Source organism: Phalacrocorax aristotelis, chromosome 2 (assembly GCF_949628215.1).
Source record: "Phalacrocorax aristotelis chromosome 2, bGulAri2.1, whole genome shotgun sequence".
In the NCBI taxonomy this organism is placed as follows: domain Eukaryota; kingdom Metazoa; phylum Chordata; class Aves; order Suliformes; family Phalacrocoracidae; genus Phalacrocorax; species Phalacrocorax aristotelis.
The window spans coordinates 150771626-150794185 of NC_134277.1; the positions used below are offsets into that span (position 1 = coordinate 150771626).

The 22560-nt window shown below is 36.1% G+C and overlaps 1 protein-coding gene across 1 annotated transcript in view; it reads right to left on the minus strand.

Annotated features, from left to right (window-relative positions):
• CSMD3 (CUB and Sushi multiple domains 3) overlaps positions 1-20157 on the minus strand; it is a 614053-nt gene extending 593896 nt beyond the window's left edge. Inside the window, exons 1-2 of the mRNA XM_075085810.1 lie at positions 20094-20157; positions 19361-19583 (exon numbers count right to left, since the gene is read on the minus strand). Of these exons, the coding sequence (XP_074941911.1) occupies positions 19361-19583; positions 20094-20157 (287 nt within the window). The remainder of the gene's footprint in view (positions 1-19360; positions 19584-20093) is intronic.
• Between the last annotated feature and the right edge of the window lie 2403 nt (positions 20158-22560).

The following is a 22560-nucleotide window of genomic DNA, read 5'->3' on the forward strand; positions in this document are numbered from 1 at the left end:
ACTTATTAAACTGTCTTTATCTCAACCCACGAGTTTTCTCACTTCTACTCTTCTGATTCTCTCCCCCATCCCACCAGAGGGGAGTGAGTGAGTGACTGTATAGTGCTTAGTTGCCAGCTGGAGTTAAACCACAACAGAGCAGAACAGACCATGTCTGAACAGCAAGTTCCAAGAATGTCAAAGGCTAAAAAGTCTAGAAGCAATAGTAGCTAATCCAAGAGAGGATCAAATATGCTCCATTTCTGATTAATTCAATTGCACAATCGCTGATGATGAAAATCAAGGCACTACTCACTTATTAATAAATTTTGGAGGGAAAAATAATTACTTACACTTTGCATTTCTGTCTTTTTACAGATATGTTCTAACTACTTTTCCAGCATTATATTAGAAAGTAAAATAGTCCAGCATAATTAAAATTGCAATAGATTTCTTTTTAATCCTTCCTCCTTAAAATTTTTCCGTTGACCCAGTATATATTCTCCGATAGTCCTCAAATATTCAAGCATCATGCTCTTTTTGCTAGTGTTCTGCTAGACTTTAAATGAAAAACAACTAATTTAAAGAAAAGTTATTAATTCTTTCATATTAACAGAAATAATTCTATGAAATTTAAAAGTGACAAATTAAAACTGATAGGATGAAGTTCAATTACCTTGTTGAACTGGTTCTTTTATTAAACCAAGAGTGGAGGAACCTCTGTGAAAACATATTTAAGAAGGGGCAAAATGCTGCACATATGTGAGGAGTGAGGGTAAAAAATGTGAAGAACACTAATGTCGGAAGAGGAGAAGGAGGAGGAGGAGGAGGAGGAGAAGAAGAAGAAGGAGGAGGAGGAGGAGGAGGAGGTGAAGGAGAAAGAGAAGGAGGAGGTAGTGGTGGTGGTGGTTGTGGTGGTGGTGGTGGTGGTGGTGATGGTGCTGCTTCAGGAAATATAGCAGAGATTCTCCTGCAGCCCATGGACGACCATGCTAGAGCACTTATCCACACTGTAGTCCATGGAGGACCACACAAAAGAGCAGGTGGTTATTCCCTAAAGTAATTGCAGCCCATGGAGACGACCCCCACCGGAGCAGACCATGGAGGACTTGCGTTGGAGCAAGGGAAAGCATGAGGAGAAAGGAGCAGCAGAGAGGAACTGTTATTGACCAAGCACAAGCCCACATTCCCCATCTCCCCAGTGCTGCTCAGGGAGGGGTAAGGTAGAAGAGGTAATAATGGAGTGAAGTTGAGCCTGGGAAGAAGAGGGTGGGGATGGGGGGTAGGTGTTTTAGTTTTTGTCTTTGTTTCTCACCATGCAACCCTCTTCTTAACTGGCAGTTAATTAAATTAGTTTTCCCCAGGTTGAGTCTGTTTTGCTGGTGACAGTAATTGGTAAGTGATCTCTCCTCATTTTTATCTTGACCCAGGAGGTTTTTAATCTCATTTTCTCTTGCTGTCCTGTTGCTGAGGGACAGTCATGGGGTGGCTGGGTAGGCATCTGGTAGCCAGCCAAGGTCAACCTGCCACAACCTTTAATGTTCTGTTTTACACACCAGTTCAGAACAAACATTTTTGAAATGTCAAAAGTGTATTGGAAAGGGAGAATACTTCCCTACTGAGTAATAGACAATTAAGTCTGAACTTAATTAATGTTTAAATTTTTGGGTGTGCATGTGCTTATGCACATGTACATGTTGAAAATTTACTAAGGGAGTTGAATTGCAGCTGAGAGTATAGCAAGCTTGATCTGCAGCGTCCTGGTAAAATTCAACTGATGTTTGATCTTCCAATTTTCCTGCCAAGGAAGCAGTTACTTACCCATTGAATTAGGAAGAAAGTAAGGAATGTAAAAGCTTCTTTAAAAGAATTCCATTTTGAATATGAATAGGTGTAACTCTTACACTTTTTATATGTCTATTCAATCAGTTTAAAATAAGTAAATATATTTTGCCTTAATAGCCTGTAAAACAAAGCAAAAAAGATTGAGCAGAAGTGGCTGACTGGGTTCAATTTTTGCTCCCACTGAAAATGTTAATAAAAATATCTTATACTTTATTCATTAACAGATCAACATATGATTTATGAACTAATTTATTTTTGTCAAATGATAATTTTTCCCTATCAAAATGCAAAACTGCTCACACGATCTATTATTTTAAAATAATGATCATAGGTTAAGGCTGAACATTTTTAATTGAACAGCTGCTTTGAACTAAACAATAAATTACTCATCAGGTTCTGGCACAATCATTATATTCTTTACAAAGCATGTTTCTAAAAACTGCCACCATCCATTACTAGTGTGAAACACTTATTATACAACTCTCCACTTTTTTTTAGCATCAGAAATAAAGCAGATTTTATAAATAATTATCTATCTTTCTTATAACAGTCAATTTATTTTAATACATAAAAAATAGCAAGAACAACTTCAAATGGTAAGTAAGAAGAACCAGACTACCATACAAATAGCCTTTAAAAATCTCTAGGGTGAGGATTTGCCTGCTTCTTGGATAGAAATCTGATCACAACAAAGCTTATCAAAACAGTTGCTTTTAGAGCACTTGAAAACATTCTAGTCCTTAAAGTAACAAGAATTAATAAAACAATGAAGCAAGCAGTACATATTTTAAGCCTCTAGCAGCTAGAACATTATGACAACAAAGTTTATTCTCCTCATCTTCTTAAAGCTGGGTAAAGATGTACAGTACATTTTAGCAGATCTTAGAGCTCTGTAAACACCAAAGGAGGGGAGCCAGCTCCTTCCAGTTTTCACACAGTTCTGACACTGACTTCACACTGGTTCTAGTGATTTGCACACTTCTCTGTAAATTCGTTCATTTAACCACCCTGATGAAGAGCTAATCCGTTAAAAATAAACCTAAATCAATTCAGTTAGCAAAGGGAAGCATATCCACAAAGGGATATGCCTGACAAGTGCCGGAGCGAATGGAAGTGAAGAGAAGGACCACACAGCCAAATTCAGAGGAATATGGGAGCTGGATTTGCTTCTGTAAGTGACAACAAGCTTTTAGATGAGCTCAACTCTCTTTAGTAACTTTGCCTTAATGTGTGAAAATAGCACAATATGGAGAGGAGAGATGCCATATTTTGCTTATCACTGTTGTAGGTGCCAGGAAGTTCCAGAACAGCTTCAACTTATACTGAATATTCTGTGGAGTTTTGGAATTCAACCATGAGCAAAATGCTTGTGACATTATCACCACACATGATATTTCTGTTCTGGTACAGAGATAAAGTTGTAGTAGCAGAACATGTGAAGGAGGAAAAGCTATCCTAATATATTTCAGAATCTATGCTTTTAATACAAAAACTCACTGCCTTAACTTATAAAGTCATCATTGAATAACAGCAACAAATAGAATGAATCTTTTAAATGAATCAGCTAAACTAGCTGGAAAACAGACAGCAATAGCTATAAAATATAAAAATCCATTAACTTTATTTCATTCCTTCTCTTCCAGAAAACTTCTACTACAGCCAAAAGCAACCTACTTTTCTCACAGACCTCTGTTTACTTTAAAGGAGAAAATATAAACTGAGTATGCAGCAGAGATCAAATGAAAGATGCTAGAAGAAGGTGTCTCTCCTCCAACGTTGAGTATTGCTATCTTTCTGTGGAGACACCTGGAGCACATGGTGGTTCAAGGCAGAGCCTGAATCCACTGCAGTGGAGAAAGGGTTATGTATAAAGGTTTTATTTAGAACATAGGAAAAAAAAATTAAAACATAGGGCAACAGAGATAACCAAATAAAACACAAAGTGGAGGAGAAGAAAGCCAGGATATAATGGAAAAGATTTTTCAACTACAGATCTAAAATTCTGAGACAGGCAGTTCTGGGGGAAATGTTGTGACACTGGAGACACTATTTATTCCATCAAGCCATAAATGAGACCCTATAGCAATCTTTAAAAAACCAGGAAAGGGTTGTAAATTAATGTACCTATTACATTAGCAGAATGTGTATGTTATGTAAGCATAAAGAATATAAACATGTCATTTTCAGTCTCGTAGCAGGTAAGTATTTAATTCCAAAGTGAACATTATAACTAAAGTGCTGTAGCAAAATTTCTAGCAGGAAAGTAAAAAGCATTTTTACGAAAACCATATTTGATTTTAAAATAGAAAATAAGGTCCTTCTTGCAAGGGAGAAACATCTAAATTAAAAATTTGGACTTGGAAAATATAGATTTGCCTTTAAAATTTTTCTCCTTCCCCTACAGACAATCAATTCATGTGTAGTTTTTTTCTCCCTTTCCATCCCCAGAAAAACAAAAAGGAGCCTTTCTAGGAAGAAGAAAACTCTCCACATATATTAAGTTCCATATTTGTTAAAAAATTATTTCAGTAATTAAGTGTAATTTTTCAAAATAGTTTACTGCTCTCTTCAAACACCTCCTATCATATGAAATGAAAAGAAAAAAATAATAATTATGAAAGGAATTTTTTGTTACATGAAAGACAGTGAAACATTTAAAATCCAGTATGGTGTAACAGAAGTGTGTCAGGTACCTTTTGGAAATCTTCCCTTAACTGATTTAACAAAGGAGAAATCTTTCCAAAATTAGCAAACAAAGATGTAAAATAAATTGAAAAAAATACATGAATCATTCCCATCATGACTTTTTATATACCTTTATCACCCTTACACCACAGATTGTCAGTGGATTTCATACAAAACCCACTGTAACCAATCAGCATCTTCCCACCAGTTTCCATGGGCTTTGAGTCACACCTTTAGTTCCTCTACAAACCATATCCGAACATTCCTATTGAAATAAACAGGATCTACATTTGTTAAGTAATTGAAAACCAAGCTTTTAGTTGCATTTCACACAAGGACCGCACAAAGGACCTCTGGAAAACAGCCCCTATCTGAAGCAGACTTGTTCGCATGTAAAAGTACAGAGCTCTTCAGTTTTAGGGGTATTTTTTCCCTAATAGTTATAATAAGCATAGATAGGTATTCCAGAAGACATCAGTGTAGAGGTGAAATGCAACTTACCCATGACAACAATAAATGCACAAGTGAGATCTTAAAAAAATGATTTTCAAAAGTGGTAATTTCACAGATAGAAACTATAAATAGCAAATGGTAAAGTAAAAGACAAAACTATGGGAGGATAGTTAGAGTGGGCTTAGAAAGGTAGGACAGAGACTGATAAAATAATTTTACTAAGGAATGTGGAATGGAATGGAATGAGACATAAATTATACACAATAATTTGACAGTGAAAGCAATATTGTGAAAAGATGAAGGTACAAATACTTTCAGAGCTTATTTTTCATGGGAGAGCCTAGTCAAATCCATTGTTTTCCATTTTAACTTTAAAGAAGAGCAATATCTCAATTTTAAATTTTTGCCCTATCTGTAACCATAATTACAGAATTTATAATACACACTCAGAGAATGAGAAAAGTATACAGTATTTATATGTGGAAAAACAGTGCCTTTCTTATAATAATTTTAATAGTATTTTATTGCAGAAAAAATCTACTTTAAGTTGTTTACATAGTGACTAATATTATTTTTCATACCTCTGAGTTCCGTACTTTGGCCAGTCAAGAGTTTTACTTGATTTTCCTAATTTTTTGCTTGGCATGGAGTATTTTGTGATGATTTTTTATTTTAAATATTTTTACAATTCTATATTTAAATATATTTATACTCCCTATAACCACTTGAAATTACAGAAGAAATAAAAATAATTAACAGAAACTCTTACAGCCATGATTCATTTTCACATGGTCCTCTATAACATATTTACAATGACACTGGGACTAGGCAAAGAATATTTTTGCAATTATTAATAATCAAACGCCTATGAGAGGTAATTACCTTGATTAGCATGTCACTGTGACAACCTTTTTCATCCAGGTTATATTTATAGAGCTGGATTATCAAGTACCATACTACATGCTTCCTATGAAGACAGTAACCTAAGAAATTACTTAGTTTTAAGTTTCAAAAACCTATACTTTCACTTAATTCTAGACTTTGCCATAGGAGAAATATTCTGTCACTGGTTACAATTTGAAAATTGTGTTCTTTAATATTTACTGTTGCCTTCAAACTGTACAAGTATTTTTGCAATTTATGAACAGCTACTTTCTAAATGACAACTGAAATACTACAGTATATGAGTATATGAACATTTACAGAACAGAAATACCCTAGAAGTACAGCTGTTTTCACTCAGGGCTTTGCCACTTTTGTGTACGTAGAGTTCCATTTGGGAGTTTGCATAGGTCTGCTATACCCTTTCTAGCATCTATCTCTTCTCATTCCTATCATATCTTACTCGTTGCTTATTAAAGTTTCTCTTTTTTTTCAAAAATTGGTGTAATAAAAGACATATATCAAAGATGCTGTCTTTTTGTCTGTCTGTCTGTCTAGCTAACTAGCTATATGCTACCTCCTCACAACATTCCTCATTTTCATGCTTACTGTTTATTAGTTAGTCATTGCACCGAGCCCTTTTCATGTCACTTTTTCCAACACCCAATATTCCACCCAAAAATAAAAACTCCATTCTTTGTACATAGATGCTTGTTACTATAAGGAGGTGTTCTCATCAACAACTGTAATCACCTTGCAAAAGACTATTTGAGAAAGGTCATCTGCAGACTTTAGCAATAGATGTCTTTATTGGTTTCTTGCAGGCCATAGATAAGAATGAATAACATTTGTCCAAGAAAAGATTCCTTTTTTATAGTATTAGAAAAGATCTGAAGGAGATAAGGATTCTCTGCTAGCAAGACTCAGTTAAAACTTAGACTACTTATATAGTTTTAGTATGGCAGATGTACAGAAAGTGACTTTAAAGTGTGAGCAAGAAAAGCAATCTTTTATCTTAGAACTTCTAATATTGTTTAAAACGGGATAAAATACACATTTCTCTCTATGCACAGTTCATTTCATATTATAAGGAAGCAATATTTAATTAACAAAATTACTTCTTTTTTTATGTGTGTTATCAAGCTAAGTTTCCTGTACATCTTGAAAAGCAGATATGTAGTGTATGTGTTTTACAATGCAAAAATGGAAGCACATTGAAGTAATGTAATTTGGTCAATACCATATCAGAAAATTACAAACATTCATTACTAAATGTGTAAATTCTAATGAAAAACACATTTTTGCATAACTATTTATGTCACTACATTTAAGTCCAGAAGACTTGCACTGACTACAGAGGAACTGAGAGCAGATTTGGACATAATTTTTTTGATACTACTAAGAAAAAAAGACTCTCTGGGGTTTTGGGTGGTTTTTTGTTTGGGGGTTTTTTGGCTTTTTTTTTTGGTGTTTTTTAAATGTTATTTATTTTTTTAGGAAAAGCCACTCTTCCATCTCAACAGATTCAGGATTTTCTAATATTCTGTTGACATTAACTTGTACTTAGGTAAAATAAAATACAACATATTTTATGTTAGCATAAATAATTTGGATAATAAAATATTCACTTCAAGCTGTGCAATGAAATGTAACCTGTAGGAGCCACTTTCCAGTAATAAGCTATCACATTCACAGTTTAAGACAAATATTAGACAGACAGAGAGAAATGATGTTAATGTGCACACAAACATACATATATATTTGCAGAAATACTCATCTATTCATTTTGGCTGTCTGCAGACATACCATTTAAAATAGAATGATCATGCCATTCTTCAAAAACAATAGAAAAAGCCTATTCATGTAGGAACTAGACATTTGGAGTTTAGTTTAGTAATAGTATATGGCTGTTCTAGATATGTTCTGATTCAATTATCAACCTCATGAGGTATATTTATTGATATTGTCAGTTGCAACAATAAAAGGTGAATTTAACAACCAGTTTAAGAGTTACCTTTCTGCCATGTAAGCAAGTCTAACAGTCAGACACCCCTGTAATAGAATGAGTCCTTCCCATAGACTATAACTTTCTGGGACAAGATTATTATTGCGAACTATCATTCTTCCTGCTTTTAAAGCTGAAACATAGGTGGAAGACTAATGGCTACAGACAGTCTATGCTGGCATGTTGTAGTATAATGTCATATATGTGTGTCGTATATAAGCGGTCTCCACAACAAAAATCAACTTTGTTTTCTAGACTGTTTCAAATTTCATAAAACAATTTAGCAATGCAATGAAAAATGAATAACTAATATTTAGCAGACCTGGTTCTCAGAGATGACCACACTCATCTCCCCATAAAACTGGTATATGCAGTCTTCATCTGTATAATGCTAGCTACCAGCTTTACCAAAAAAGATAATAATTCTTAGCAGCTGTAAAAGAAGTCTTTCTTGTATTACATAAGAAGTCCAGTAAAAAAACTAGTGCAATATCCATCAGCTATTTCAAAGTAGTCAAACTGGTCATCCCAGTTACTTAGAGAAAGATATCCCATGGGAGGCTTATAATGGGAAAGTCTCTTCCTAAGCTCAGTTAGAAGGAGGTCACTTCCACTTCAAATAATTACTAAATTCTTTGTTTGTTTGCTGGTTTTGGTTTGGTTTTGGTTTTAAATCCTAACCATTTAACTTAACTTCCTTGCTAGCTAAATGAATGTCTAACCATTTTTTCCTAACCTCTTAAAATCTTGACTTCTTCACAATAATGTGAACATAAGTTCAAGAGATTGGTTGCACCTGGTCTTGACAAACACTTTCTTTTATCAGTTTTAATTTTCTACCTTTCACTCTCCATGTGTATCTAGAAATTTAACATCATTATCAGAATATTCCCAATTGTATAGCATGATTGATGTGAGATAGCGTTCTTTCAGCTTTGTGTTTTTAGTCACAGTGCCAAGCATTTTATTGCTTCAATGTATTTTCTTCATAAAGCAAGCTTTTCAGATTAAAAAAAAAGAAATCTCAATTTAAATGTCTTGCCTGCTCAGAACCCATCTCTCAGAGCTGAATAGCTATTTACCATTAAATTCTGGTACTGTTTTTTCAATTGTCTTTGTTTGTCTTATCTACAAGCTTTGCTGTATTTATTGCTGTGTGTCCCTACCCATGTTCAGTACATTTTCATCATTTTACATATCTTCTGTTTACACCTTTGCTGTATTTATTTTTGTTGTTCATTCACTGAAAATTTTATTGTTTAGATTCATTCAGTTCTGTTGTGTATCTCATCATTTTCCACTTTGATTGTTGGTTTGCTGTCGTCTTCTTTTTTTTACTTGCCATTTTTTCCCTCCTTCAGTCTGCATTGATGTTTGGTTTTTTTTTTCCTTCTAGTTCCTTATCTCTTAATTGCTCTTTGACTAGGACTTATACCTTTTTATTTTCTCTTTCTTTGAAGGGAAGAGTGTAATTTCATTTGGTTTTGTTCATTGGTCCCTAAATTCTCAAGTGAAATTCCTTTCTTTCTTCTCTTTTCATGCAAACAGTGAAGAAAGCTAGAGAACTGTGAATCAGCTGAAAGAAAAATCAATGGCTCAGTGATCAGCGGTTTGAAGGTGTTTCCAAAGTGCTGAATCCTTAATTTGATCCTAATTAGCTCACAGTTTCTGCTCTGGTTGCCAATTTGGACAGAAAGTGAACAGTGACAAGAGAAGAAAACTACATGTACTTAGGGCATAATAAACAGTCTGAGCAAAAAAAAACCTCAAAGAGCTACAGTTACCTCTGATGATAATGGAAACTTTTTGAGGTTCAGTAAATGGTCCATTGTCTCCATACCAACAACTCTTGGTCTCCATCAATATTCAAAAACCACTTAAACAGGAAAGTGAAAAAGGAAGCTTTGTACATTTTCAGTTGTCAATGGTAGTTGCGAATGAAGACCTGAATGACTGCAGATGTTCCACTCTGACATGTCTTAAAGGCTTAATAACCAAATAGTCAGAGACTTTGTTCCATCAGATTTAATATAGAACTTCACAGAGTTGCCAGTTTTTCTTTATTTTATTAGTACTGAGTCTGCTACTTTGAGTACGGTTATGATAGTAGAAGAAAGGTACAAAACTAACTTGGAGGGTAACTCTAATAACAGGATTTGTAATGGCAATAATATAAGCCAAATTATAACAATACTCAGAAGGGTCTTTATATGGTGCAAGTAAACAAGGCACTGTTCATATAAGAATGTACAAAGAACAAAACGGTACACATGCATGAAGTAAAATGAAGCTACATACAACAAAGCTTGGATTCAGCAAGGAGAATCAACACACCATTGTGGCATTTTGACCAGACAAGACATCTGCACTAGCTCTGGGCACCCTGTACTACATCTTGGAGTACTGTAGATCACCTAAAGACATAGAAAATGGGAAAGGAAAAAGCAAGTAAAACAAGTCTTAAAGTTGGGAAATTCAGTAAGTGGAAACCCTGACGTAGCAGAAGTGGAGGAAGAAGGAGAGAAAAGCAAGATAAAAATGTGGGGCTTTGTTTGTCTTCTGGTTTTGATGAGTTAATATGAGAAAGATTGGAGCACTCGCTAACAAATAATAGCATAATAGTTTCCCGAAAAAAATAAGGTAACAAGTTTGGCTGGGAGATAGTAATGTATGTAACATAGATATAAACCTTCAAAAAGAATTAAGGTTAAAGTTTTAAGGACCAGAAGAAGGAAAGAGTCTGAGTCAGAAGAAAAGATTACTGTAGCTACCAGCGTGACAATAGGTGACATGTAACAAGCTGGAGGTTGCACTAATGCTAGCAGCATAGCCTAATTGCTGCCTGTTTGACCCAGACTTCTCTCTGTTAAAAGAAAAAACACATTCAGCATAGTTAGAATAAGAAATGGAAAAAAAAGCAGACCTATTGAATGAGGACACTGGAAGATCTGTTATTGCCAACATTAATTCTTTTGCTAGCCTTCCTTCCTCATAAAATATCTGTAAGATAATTTTGACAATTTAGCACATGTAAGATCTAAATTATAATTATTCCACTATAAAAATAGAAAGTTTTATAGGCAAAATCTAGTCTTCCAGAAATACATTTTTTTAAAATTGGTAATTGTTAGTAATTTACTTAGTGTTATTTAATTTTATGTACAAAAAAAAAAATAATAAAATGAGTAAGGTGTTGTTGATTTTACTCTGGGGTTTTTTGTTGTTTGATTTGTTTTGTTTTAATTTATCCCATGCCCTGAATGTTTTTACATAAAATTTTAGATGTAGAAAAAAAATGGATGATGCTAGCATTTTGACACTGTAAAATCAAAATAAATTATTCAGAGAAAGTATACCTTAAATTTTTGACTGGTTTTGAGCTAAAACACAATGTTTGATTATGTTGTCAGTAATACCTGGCACATTTATGAAGGAGAGACTGTTATCTGACAATGCTATCAGGCCAGGAGCGGGCACTGATGGGGTGACAGCAAGGTGCTCAACTCATCTATGTGGGTGTTCCCTTACCAGCTGGGGAAAGCATTCAGCCTGCTCCTACTGTGGTCCTCTTGACCACCAAAGCAAGTCCAACTCCTATGGCATGGTCAGAGCAGCCAGTTTGCCTTCTTGTCCTGGCATGTCTGAGTGCTCCATGCCCTTTTCAGTTAACATAACTTCAGTCTCAAGGCAAGTAAGCAGCCATCTCACCTGCCTGCAACTCTAATGATATTTAATATTAATTGATATTAAGGATTTGTTGTAATTTTATGTATTTCTACTCCCAACTATTTTGTCTGCTGTTCATCAGTTGGATAGACATTACCAGCCATTCTAAGTGCAGCAATATCTGTTATTCCTTATGATATGGAATAAAAAAAATAAAGCATTTTAGTTTTATTTAAGTTTAGTTTTGAACTTATTCCTCTGTTATGTGATAACTATTTCTTTTCTGAGTAGTTTGCAATACGATTATCAAAGTATGACTTTGTTTGTTTTGTACCAAATTCAAAGTTTTGGAAGTACTAGGGTGAGCATACCCAATTACATTCAACACTAGGAACGTCCTGAAATCTTAAAGATCTACTTATTAATCTTTTGAAAACTTCTTTTCCCTTTAAGTGGTTGGGGAGTAAATGTTAAAAATTGAGGCCTACTCAGGGAATCAGATGTTATAGGAGAAAGCAATTCATTGATGGAGAAGAAGCAGTGGATGTCTCCCAAAATTGCAGCGAATTTCTCCTATGCAATTCAGAAGCACTAATCAGGTAACCTGTAGGTTTGATTCTTGTTAGCCTCAGCAGGGAATGAAGATGAAAGGATGATTCACTTTGCTTAAAGGCAAGAGATCAGAACAGATGAGTATTAGCTCACCATTTAAACACTGAGAATGTTAAAGCTTCCTTCCATTCAAATTTCCTGAGAGGAAAGTAACCATGAGTAGGTAGAGAAAAGCTGTTAATTCATTCAATTAAATCTTTGCATGCAGTGACCATATCAACATTTTAAAATATCTCTGCAGATACATGCTGGTCTTGCAAGCTCTCAAACACATGCAAAACATATATTTATTAAGTGTTCAGAAATTCCAGTTTGTAACAGTTTGTCACACCTCCACTTCTCATGATTTTTAGACAAACACATTCATACTTCTTTTCAGTCACGCAAACAAATGAACACCTGGCAGAAAATGATTACACCTTTTTGCTGACAGTGAATCTTTCCACGTCTGTCCTTTTGAAGACCACACATAGTGAAATTTTCTGGTGTTTTTTTACCAGAACATTCTGGTAGACTTGTAATTTTCTAAATAATTTTATTTTTAACATTAGAAAATATATAGTTTCGGCTACTACAAAAATGCTTCCTGAACATAAATATATGAAAGATTCTTTTAGTCAACACAGGAGACAGAAATATACTGGATTGAATTATTCAGTTTATGCCAGTACAAGTGCAGCAGGTATGCATTTTTTTCCTGTATTTAAAACAGATCTGAATTGGTTTCATTGATTTTGATGCAATGTTAATTTTGTGATGAATATTTAAATGTCAAGTCAATTAACTAGTTAGGTACTGGTAATTTTGGAAAATATATTCCGTTGGAACTGTGAACAGAGCTTGGGTATATAATCACAAGTTATTATTCATTTATTTGAAGCTATTTCTAATATCACACTGCAAGTTGGAGTAACTATTTAGAGCAAAAAAATATATTTTAGAAAACTGTTGAGTATGAAATCTCTTTTAAAAGCAGTCTTCAATTCTAAGCACCTTACTCTAAAAAAAAGAACAACAAACCAAACATACTCTTTGGTATTTACTGATAGTATATTATGCGTTATCCTATGAAATTTCTTATAAAAAAGTGGAAAACAAAATATTATCCAAGTTTTAAAGTAAAATACTTGCAAGGAAATGTCAGAATTGAGGTTGCCATTCTCTCACTCACCTACATATGCACTGTACCACTGCCAATAATAGTGCTGTTTAAAATTAATTGTGGTTTCCATATGACTATTCAAGAAGTGACGTGAAGAGTACCCAATGAATAATTCATATAGTTAGTCCCATACTTTGTTTTGTATTATAATCTAAATCTTGCTTTAAAGGTAAGCATTAAATAAATTTCTCACAGATTTTTTCTATGCATTGTCAGGACTCTGAGGAAACCAATAGACCTTCCTGGCCCTGAGCAGCCTCAGCTGGGACTCCTGCCCACCACTGCCCATGGGTCCTGGGACTCCATTTCAGTGCACCCTGAGGCATCCAGACCTTACTACAGTTCTGTTCTTGTCCCTGCCTCCAGTATGAGCCTCTTCGCCCTACTCTGTGGGGAGCTTAGCTGTCCATGTTTATTTTTCCTCACAGCTGCACTCTTTGGACCTGGTTCATCACTTGCTGTGTAGGGTGCTGTTGATGGACCCTGTTAGCAGTCCCTGGCTCTGTCCTCCATGTGCAGCCCCTGCAGGATTGTGCCTGTCAATGAGAACACAGAGTGAGCAGGGTCACCCTTGGCTCCTGACTTGTGGCCCTCATGGACCAGCCCTGCTCCTGCCACTCCCTAATATATGGCAGTAGTACTAAGCCACTACAGGGAGTTATTTACAAGTTATACTAAAAATATTTTCATAACATGTAAGAGGTATCATCAGATGATTCCAACAGGCTTTTGCAAAGCAGCTGATTTATGTGATGTTTTATCAGTTTAAATCATACCTCCCATTAACTTAATTTAAAAGTAAGAATTCTTATCACTAATGCAAACAAAACTCTTGTTTCTCAAGCTGGGCACCCAGAATATTGAAAACACATTATTGATATGCATCTTCAAAAAGCTTGGCTGAAATGATTCATCTAGCAACACACAAAAATTATATGAAAAGCAGAAATTTTTAAAAAATAGAACAGGCGTTCTATGTGGAAATACAAAACTTAGAAAAGCAGTCAGAAGTATTAGCTACTTTCCAAAATAAGGTGTATTCAAAGTTGTAATTCAAAAGTAATTATAGAAAACCGAACCCTGTTGTGGTTTGGTGGGGTTTTTTGGGTTTTCTCTTTTTTTTTGAGGGAGCTAGATGTGTAAGTGTGAAAGAAAGGCTACACAAAAGTCATGAAGATGAACAGGGAGGGCAACAAGAAAGTCCTAAAAATAGGCAGTTTCTATGACATGACCCAGAAAGACTCCCAAGTACAAAATTTTGCTGAAAACCTGGCTCAAATACTTTAAGTAATACTATCTTTCTGCAAAAAGATCTTTTTGTAGGTGATTACAAATATGATTTATGGAAAGTTAGTAATTTTTTTTGCATTTAGTTCACAGCTTTAAACTATTCTATATTTTCTCTATTCATAGTTTGAGGCAAAGATCTAGCATATTAAATATGCTAAATCAAGCATATACAGTAACACAAGTTGAAACTGTAATAATGACTGTACACTTTCTGTAATGGCCATATCTGAACTGCTTCTTTTCCATTTGTTACTTTTTAGCTGTTATTTAAGGCATCTAAACCAGTTAAGGCTGTTAGGCATTCACTGAAGACAGTCAATGACCGCAAATTTCAACAAGATTCAATTCTGAGAACAATTAAACAAGGAAGTACAAAACTGGATAACGATGGAATCAGAGGTCATGAGCTTCACTAATAGCCCAAATGCAAAATCTTTTTCAGCCATACAGAAACCTCTTTCAATCAAAATATTGAAGTAGAAAAAGAATTAGAGTGACCTTGTCTATCTGAGACAATTTTTTAGCTGTTCAGTTATATATTTTATAAATACACCTGTGTAGTCCCCTGAAAACATTTCTGTCTGTTACAAAATTAAGGGCAGGGTGACTTGTGTAATCTCGTTACACTTTCATTAATGTCACAAAGTAAATTGATAAAATCCACTGTCATCCTAGAAAGAAAGTTTCCACAAGCAACTGTACCTTAGTAAAACTTTACTTATTTAAGTAAAATCTTTTGCAAAAAGAAGACTCTAGGAAGCATCACCTTAATACTTGCTACAGCAATCTGAGAAAATAAACGTCACCATGAAAGATTTAGTAAAGCTTTCATAATTTCACTATCACACTTTCATAATTTAAAAGCCAATTCTCTGTGCACACAAATGTGTATAATTTTTCTACTGAATTCACACGCTGGCCCAGCAAGACCTTGTAATTCTTGCAAAAGTAGTCTATTTCAACACCGATATTGAGGCTTAATCACCTTTCCTTTTTAAATGCCAACTTATTCTATTCTCTTCTACACAACTCCTTATCCTTTTCCTCACCAGAATGTAGCAGCATCCTAAAATCACAATGACAAAATTTCTGAGCATGCCAGACTTCCTTGACTTTCTTCTCAATATACTGACATTTTAAAAAAATGTAACCCAAAGCTCCAACTTTGAAAGCTGAGTTTAATACAAAAAGAATCCTGCATGCATGTATCTATGTATGTAGATAGATATCTATATATCTTAAGTGTACAGGTAGATATACATAGATATGAGCATACACATGCACACAAATATATATAAACCTTCTCAGTAGCTTGATCATGACATACAAAGAAAAAAATTCTGCCTTTGCAAGATATTATTTTCCTCTTCTATCTTCCTAGCTTCCTTCACCTGTTTTCTCTGATGCTTATTAAAACTGTAAGTTGGTAAGAACCATAAGGTCCTAAGCGTAATAATTGTTTATTTCTTTTGCACTTGTGCAGCACATGGTTCACATACTCTTTGAGATTATGATTTAAAGTGGATTCACCAAGAGAATTCTTGACTGACAGTGAGGGCCTTTTTGGACTCCTCTGCATAAATTTTGTCTTTTAAGGTAACGGCAAAAAAGAAGAAAAACTACATGTTGGTTTTTCTTGTAAAAGACAACCCACAAATCTTTTATGTATGGGGCCCCTCTTTCCTGTAGCTGCTATCAGAATAACACACAAACATTCATGAACCTGGAAATACAAATGCAAACACAGAAATACAAAGAAAAACAATTTCATTAGAGATTCTTTTCTTTATATCTGCTGGGCAACACCAACACAGCAGCAGAGAGAGGAGTGAAAATACGTGAAAGGAACAACCCTGCAGACACCAAGTTCAGTGAAGAAGAAAAGGGAGGAGGTGCTTCAGGCACCAGAGCAGAGATTCCCCTGCAGCCTGTGGTGAAGACCATGGTGAGGCAGGCTGTCCCTCTGCAGCCCATGGAGGTTAACAGTGGAGCAGAAATCCACCTGCAGTCCATGGAGGACCCCACACTGGAGCAGGTGGATGTGCCTGAAGGAGGCCATGACCCCATGGGAAGCCCATGCTGGATCAGGCTCCTGGCAGAACTTGCAGACCCATGGAGAGAGGAGACCACGTTGGAGCAGGTTTTCTGGCAGGACCTCTGACCCTGTGGGAGGGACCCGTGCTGGAGCTGTTTGTGAAGAACTGCAGCCTGTGGGAAGGACTCACATTGGAGAAGTTCATGGAGAACTGTCTCCCATGGGAGGGACCCCACGCTGGAGCAGGGGAAGAGTGTGAGGAGTCCTCCCCCTGAGGAGGAAGGAGCAGCAGAAGCGGCGTGTGATGAACTGACCACAACCCCCATTCCCTCTCCTTCTGCGCCTCTTTGGAGAAAGGAGGTAAAGAATTCACAAGTAAAGTTAAGTCTGGGAAGAAAGTAGGGTTGGTGGGAAGGCATTTTAAGGTTAAGTTTTTATTTTCTTATTACCTACTCCGATTTGATTAATAATAAATTAAATTAAATTTCCCCAAGTTGAGTCTGTTTTGCCCGTAACAGTAATTGCTGAGTGATCTCCCTGTTCTTATCTTGTCCCATAAGCCTTTCATTATATTTTCTCTCCCCTGTCTAGCTGAGGAGGAAAAGTGATAGAGCAGCTTTGGTGTACACCTGCATTCCAGCCAGGGTCAACCTACCATATCACTCATTTGACAAACAGAATTCACATCCTGCACAGATATGAGATGAAGAATTTTACTGTTCTAATTTCCTTCTAGTAACATGTTACAGTTTCTTTATAGTGGACAGATGCTGAATTGTTACACAATAGCTAAATAAAATAAATATCATTAAAGGGAATCAACACTTGCCATATAATATTATGAAAACTCTTCCCTTTATTGGAGCAGCCCTGTGCAAAATAAAATTAAACTGGATATTCCCTGATTGGGAATATATATTACATTCTTCTTCACAGTATCATAGAAGCATAGACTCATAGAATGGTTTGGGTTGGAAGGGACCTTTAAAGGTCATCTAGTTCCAATCCCTCTATCATGGGCAGGGATACCTTTCACTAGGTCAGGTTACTCAGGGCCCCATCCCACCTGACCTTGAACACTTCCAGTGACAGAACATTCACAGCTTCTCTGGGTAAACTGTGCCAGTGTTTCACCACCCTCATTGTAAAAAATTTCTTCCTCATATCTAATGTAAATCTACCCTCTTTCATATTGAAAATGTTGCCCCTTGGTCAGGGGCTTTACCAGGCCTGGGTAAAAAGTCTCTCTCCATCTTTCTTATGAGCCCCTTTAAATATTGAAAGGCCACAATAAGGTCACCCCAGAGCCTCCTCCAGGCTGAAAAGCCCCAACTCTCTCAGTCTTTCTTCATAGAAGAGGCATTTCAGCCCTCTGATAATTTTCATGGTCCTCCTCTAAACCCATTTTGACAGGTCCATGTCTTTCTTGTGCTGAGGACCCCAGAACTGGACACAGTACTCCAGATGGGTTCTCACAAGAACAGAGCAGAGGGGAAAAATCACGTCCTGCAACCTGCTCACCATGTTTCTTTTGATGCAGCCCAGGATATGGTTGTCTTTCTGGGCTGCAAGTTCACGCTGCTGGCTCATTTCCAATTTTTCATCCACAAACATCCCCAAGTCCTTCTCCACTGGGCGGCTCTCAATCCATTCATCCCCCAGTCTATAGTGATGCTGGGGATTGCCCTGACCCAGGTGCATGTCCTTGCACTTGACCTCATTCAATCTCATGAGATTCTCACAGGCCCACTCCTCAAGCCTGTCAATATCCTTCTGGATGGCATCCCTTCCCTCAAGTGAATCAACAGCACCACTCAGCTTGGTGTCTTCTGCAAACTTGCTGAGGGTGCACTCAATCCCACTGTCCATGTCATTAACAAAGATATTGAATAGTATTGGTCCCAGTATGGATCCCTGAGGGACACTGCTTGTTACTGATCTCCATTTGGACATTAAGCCACTGACTGCAACTCTTTGGTTGTGGCCATCCAGCCAATTCCTTATTCATCCAATAGTCCACCCATCAAAGCCATACCTCTCCTATTTAGCAACAATGATGTTGTGTGGGTCCATGTCAAAGGTCTTACAAAAGTCTGGTTAGATGACAACTTGGTTTACAGAAGTCAAGATAGATGATAAATATAACTAACAAATGTATGAACCACATATTTGTTGCTATTGCAGAATTATCATGTATCCCTCAAGCTTCAACCTTCCAGAACTCTGAAGTAGACACTGATAAAAAATGCTCTGTGACCCTTCACGCTCTTGATTTTTCAAACTGTTTTTTTTCACTCTTGTTATCCTTTTGTGTTAAAAGATATTTATATACAAATGCAGAAAAAATACCTATTTTTTCTGTCTTAAATACATTACCTTCTTCTGATCTCTCTTGAAAGATTGGCAAAGATTACAAAAGTTCCACCTCTACTAGATCATGCAAACTGAGACCTCCACAATCTCATATTCACTTTACATTAATTTATCTATGCTCATATGCTTCTTAATTAAGTATATTTTTGAGACAAGTTTTATATGAAGGCTAGATTAATTTTAGCACTTATTTTAGAATTAAAGCACAGAATTTTTTTTTTAATTTCAAGATATTTATGATTAATTAAGGAAAGTGCACCTTAAAGTCTAAATAAGAAAGAATCCATAAGTTAAAAACATTAGATTTAACTATTTTCTTGGGTATTTCTAACATATGTAAACAAGTTACTTTTTAATAATATTTATTCTTTACCTTGTCCTAAAGTTTGCAGGATGAGGATGCCCATCATATAATGACAAATAATCATATTCTTCTTCTAGAGCAAAAGACTGAAAGACGATCTGTATTCTGTTTCTTTCTTCTGCTATTATAACCCATGTACAGTTTGCACCATTTGGATATCCATACGGGAAGCCAGGGCTTTCTATAGTGCCGTTAAGTCCTTTTAAAGTTCCACCACAGGTATAAATAAATCCTAAAAAAGACCCAAGGAAACAAAAGTTAGCAATCCATTTTTATATCAACGGTCAATAAAATACATCATTGGAATTAATGATTTCTAAAAGATTATCAAAATACTTCTTTACAAGTTCTGTCTTTAGAAAGGTAAAGACCATGTTTTAATACAAGTCCTGGCTGCTTAATGCAAAACAACCCCACCCACCTAACAAATGTGTTTTCCATACTGTTTATGTAAAGACATATGGTAGCTTCTTTGAAAATAAATATGTATAAACAACATTTATGGTTAAATTTGGTCACCTATGAGGCAAAGTGTTTACATCAATTCCCTTTTTTTGTAAAAAGGAAGAGAAGCAGCCAGACCAAAATAAATGAATCTTCTTTTGGTACAGGTGTGATACAGATTATATCTATTAACTTCTGCTGCTCCTCACCAGATTTTGGAATTGATAGAGGCTGAAAGGCTATTTATTATGAGCAAATTTTTTCCAATCAATAATTTTGGTTTATGAAAGCTGTGTACTTAAAGACTCAATGTGAAATAGCCATCTGTGCATCATTATATTATCTAATGTATATAACTGCATTGTGTATTTGTAACCAGATAGAACTTAGTAAGATTTTTCTATATCTAAATAAAATATTAAGATTAACAGTTTACGTGTTTTGACTGTCCCTAAGTGGGTGTTGTGGTTTAACCCCAGCAGTCAGCTAAGCTTTCCCCTCCCATACAGCCACTCGCTCACTCCCCCTCAGTGGGATGGGGAGAGAATTGGGAAGGTTGGGAGAGAATTGGGAAGGTTGAGAGAAAATTCATTGGTTGAGGTAAAGGCAGTTTAATAGGTTAAGCAAAAGCTGAACACATAAGCAAAGCAGAATAAAAAATTCATTGGCTACTTCAGCAGGCAAGTGTTCAGTCATTTCCAGGAAAACAGGGCTCCTTCACACGTAACAGTTACTTGGGAAGGCAAATGCCATAACTCTGAACATCCCCCTTCCTCCTTCTCTCCCTCAGCTTTTATCATTGAGCGTGATATCATATGGTATGGAATATCCCTTTTGTCTGTTGGGGTCAGCTGTCTGGGCTGTGTCCCCTCCTAGCCTCTTGCCCACCCCCATTTGCCGGGAGGGGCAGCATGAAAAACAGAGGAGGTCAATTTACTTTTTATATAGAAAATATATTTTCTGAGAAAAAAAGTAGAAAAAAAGAATAATTATAAAAAGATCACCCCCAAGTCACTGTGTCCTGGCAGGGCAGGTCCTTTTCTATACTCTTGCTTTCAGTTCTAGTGCTCAGTTACAGCTGTTCCTACCCCCTTTAGGTCCTTAGGATATATTTTTCCTTTCTACCAGCTTTGCAGTCTGACTGTAGTTCTCCACTACAACCTATCTCCAGGCTTTCTTCTCTTATTAAGGCTGAGACACTTGGGTTTGTTCAGCCTGCAGAAGAGAAGACTGAGGGGGCATTTAATAAATACCTTTAAATATCTAAAGGGTGGGTGTCAGAACAATGGGTCTAGACTCTTTTCAATAGTGCCCAATGACAGGACAAGGGGCAATGGGCACAAGGTGGAACACAGAAAGTTCCATCTCAATATGAGAAAAATAATCTTTCCTGTGCGGGTGCCAGAGCAGTGGAACAGGCTGCCCAGGGAGGCTCTGGAGTCTCCTTCCCTGGAGACATTCAAACCCTGCTTGGGCGCGTTCCTGTGCCCCCTGCTCTGGGTGTGCCTGCTCAAGCAGGGGCATTGGACAAGATGATCTCCAGAGGCCCCTTCCAACCCCTACCATCCTGTGATTCTGTGATCCTTAAACATTAGATCAGTTTTCCTGCTTTGTCTTTTGCACCCCTGAAAATTCTTTTCCTCAAGTGTGCTCAGAGCAAGCCCTAGCAGGCACATTTCATCAACTGAGAGAGAAAGCATAAAATGCTCAGCATGCTCTTTCAGAGAGACACGATACACATTTCATAACAAACTACAGACAAACCAACCAGATGCTGACTCTTTAATTATGCACATATGTATATATTTGAGCTCATTAAATCATCTTTGCGGCACATTCACAAGCTTGTCTTCATGTTGAGCATTTAAATGTGCAGACACCCCTTTCTCTGATGTACTACACAGAACTCTTTTAAGGTTTTACACTTTGTATTGCTACACTGTAAAGTAACTTTTCTTGACAACAGAAGAGGGAAGCATCCAATATTTTTATCTTGGCTTTTTCATATTTATCTCCAATAATGAGAAAAGATGCCTCTTATGAAATATGATTACTCTTTACTACAAATAGCATATCATAGATGTTTAGGACAGAGAGGGAATGGAAGATCCTCCTGGAAAGTAATTAGGACTTTGCTTGCCTCATCTGACATTAGAGAATTTATTTTCATATCAGTGCTTACATACTTTCATTTGTTATCAACTTTCATTGCTAGAGGTCTGTTTTATTTCTTTCTGCATCTCTGCATACTCAAACTATTTTAAAATCTCCTTTATGTGTTATTATTTATTATCTAAGCTTAGCTGTTTTATTTAGCACTTTAAAAATCATTTGGAATACAGTTTCTGTGCAAGCCACTTTATAAAACTAAACTATTTACTCCTCATAAGATCTTCATCCTAGAAAACTAGCACTTCCCGCCAAATACAGTCACTGGAATAAGACTTTTAAAATAGCAAAGTGTGCATATATTTATCGATTTAGTTTTTCCTATAAATCTCTTGCTGATGCCTACTTCAACTGAATTAGAGAAAAAACTTAGAGACACTTGAAAATTAAATAGGATGCACTGTTAATTTCTATGCATCTCTCCAGACCAAGTGTGGAAAACAGAGTGTGTACTTTGGCTCAGTGTCATAATAGAGCTTCATAATTCAGAACCTGTGTCACGGCTGCTGTGTCTGAGTTGGGATAGCTATTAATTACATATGTACTATTCTGTTAATTCAATGCAAGCTATAGAGAAAAACTCAAATAATAGGTCT